General features: G+C 51.9%; 1 protein-coding gene across 1 annotated transcript; it reads right to left on the minus strand.

The window, feature by feature from the left end:
• Window positions 1–3: 3 nt before the first annotated feature.
• Window positions 4–1,111, minus strand: LOC127748680 (zinc finger protein 436-like; the record flags this gene model as incomplete). Its single annotated transcript, XM_052276880.1, has 1 exon — window positions 4–1,111. A coding segment is annotated over exon 1 (831 nt), but the record flags the coding sequence as incomplete, so codon positions are not given.
• Window positions 1,112–1,573: the final 462 nt, after the last annotated feature.

Below are 1,573 nucleotides of genomic sequence, written 5' to 3' on the forward strand. Positions count from 1 at the left end.
TCTCATGTGGCGAACAAGGGCACATTTTTGGGTGAAGCGCTTCCTACATGTATTACATGCGTATGGTCGCTCACCTGTGTGGAGTCTCATGTGGCTAACAAGGGTCATTTTACGGGCAAAACGCCTTTTACATGTTTTACATTCATAAGGTCGCTCACCTGTGTGGACTCTCCGGTGACGATTGAGTTGAATATTTAGAGAAAAACGCCTTTTACATATCTTACATTCAAATGGTCGCTCACCTGTGTGGACTCCCTGGTGACGAGCAAAGTTACTAATTCTGACAGAACGCCGAGACTTATCACACTGGTATGTCTTTTTTCCTGAATGCAATGACACAACATGGGCATCGAGATGGTGCTTTCGTCTGAACGTCTTCGGGCAGACATTACAAGGATAAGGTCGTTCGCCAGAGTGCACCATCAGGTGCCTCTTCAATGAGTTCGAGCCACTCAATGTTTTGCCACAGACATCGCACTTGCAGTTCGCATGACGCTTCTTGACTTTACTGTTTTCAAACCCGGGATCCGATTCGTGATGGTCCCCATGCCCGTCCTCTTCGTGCGCTGGATGGGCGTCCTCGTCCTCATCCCGTTCCTCCTCGGAGCCAGCAGCTTCTTCTCGAGCTGCGCCGCCACTGACCTGGAGCTTGTCGTGCTTCCCGGCCTCCTCGGAGGGCGGCACGTCACGGAGGGAGTAGGTGTCCACCACCAGCAGCTGCAGCTCATCCGAGCACGGCTCGGCAGCCTCACCTGTTAAGCAGAGAAGAGTTAGACCAGCTGGCTGCCAGGTGGCTTGGCCACGCCCACGACCCACCGCCACCCTCATGCACATGCATCGCAACGCGTTTGACTCGGAAGAGAGGCCACACTGGCCGTCAGAAGGTTTCGCGAGACCACCGTTCCGCTACCATCAGCCACTCGGTCCACAGCCGCATGGCGAGCACACTTATACACAGTCGCAAAATTGAAATCAAGACACCACTATAATAAATAAGAGAGTACAAGTTAAAGCGTAAATGCACCATTCTTAAAAAATGTGTAGTTTGTGTTTCTCGTGAAAGCAGCCCACTGATTGCTACGGAGATGCTAGCGTCTAGTATAAGCTTACACTTGTTTCACATTTCACTCAGTAGCAACAATGCAGTGTATAGTGTAGGAAGAAAACGTAAAAAAAAAAACTAAAAAAAAAAAACAGCTGAATAAAAATTTAATGGAAAATAACACATATTATATTGCAGTCAGGTAAACGTTGGCCGCCAGAAATGAAGCGCGTACTGACGGTGGTCTGACTAGCCGTGGTCCTCCTAGGACAGCGACTCTACTGGAGCGTCGCTGCAGCAAGGTTGCTCCAGCCCTCCGCCCGAGCCTCCGCCCCTCTCCATCCACTCCGGCGAGGTGCTTCTGGGAGGGGAAGAGGAGGGGAGCCACGCCACCTGAACACTCGGTCGAGCAGCACCATCTGTGCGCCACCGGAACCTCTCTCGAATCCCAAACTAGACGTCCACGACAGCAAACCAGTTACAGCAATGGCGGTTGTGGAGGGGGGGGGGGGCACCAAAGAGGACAGGAGG

Source organism: Frankliniella occidentalis, unplaced genomic scaffold (assembly GCF_000697945.3).
Source record: "Frankliniella occidentalis isolate FOCC.00 unplaced genomic scaffold, Focc_3.1 Scaffold4821, whole genome shotgun sequence".
NCBI classification, from domain to species: Eukaryota; Metazoa; Arthropoda; class Insecta; order Thysanoptera; family Thripidae; genus Frankliniella; species Frankliniella occidentalis.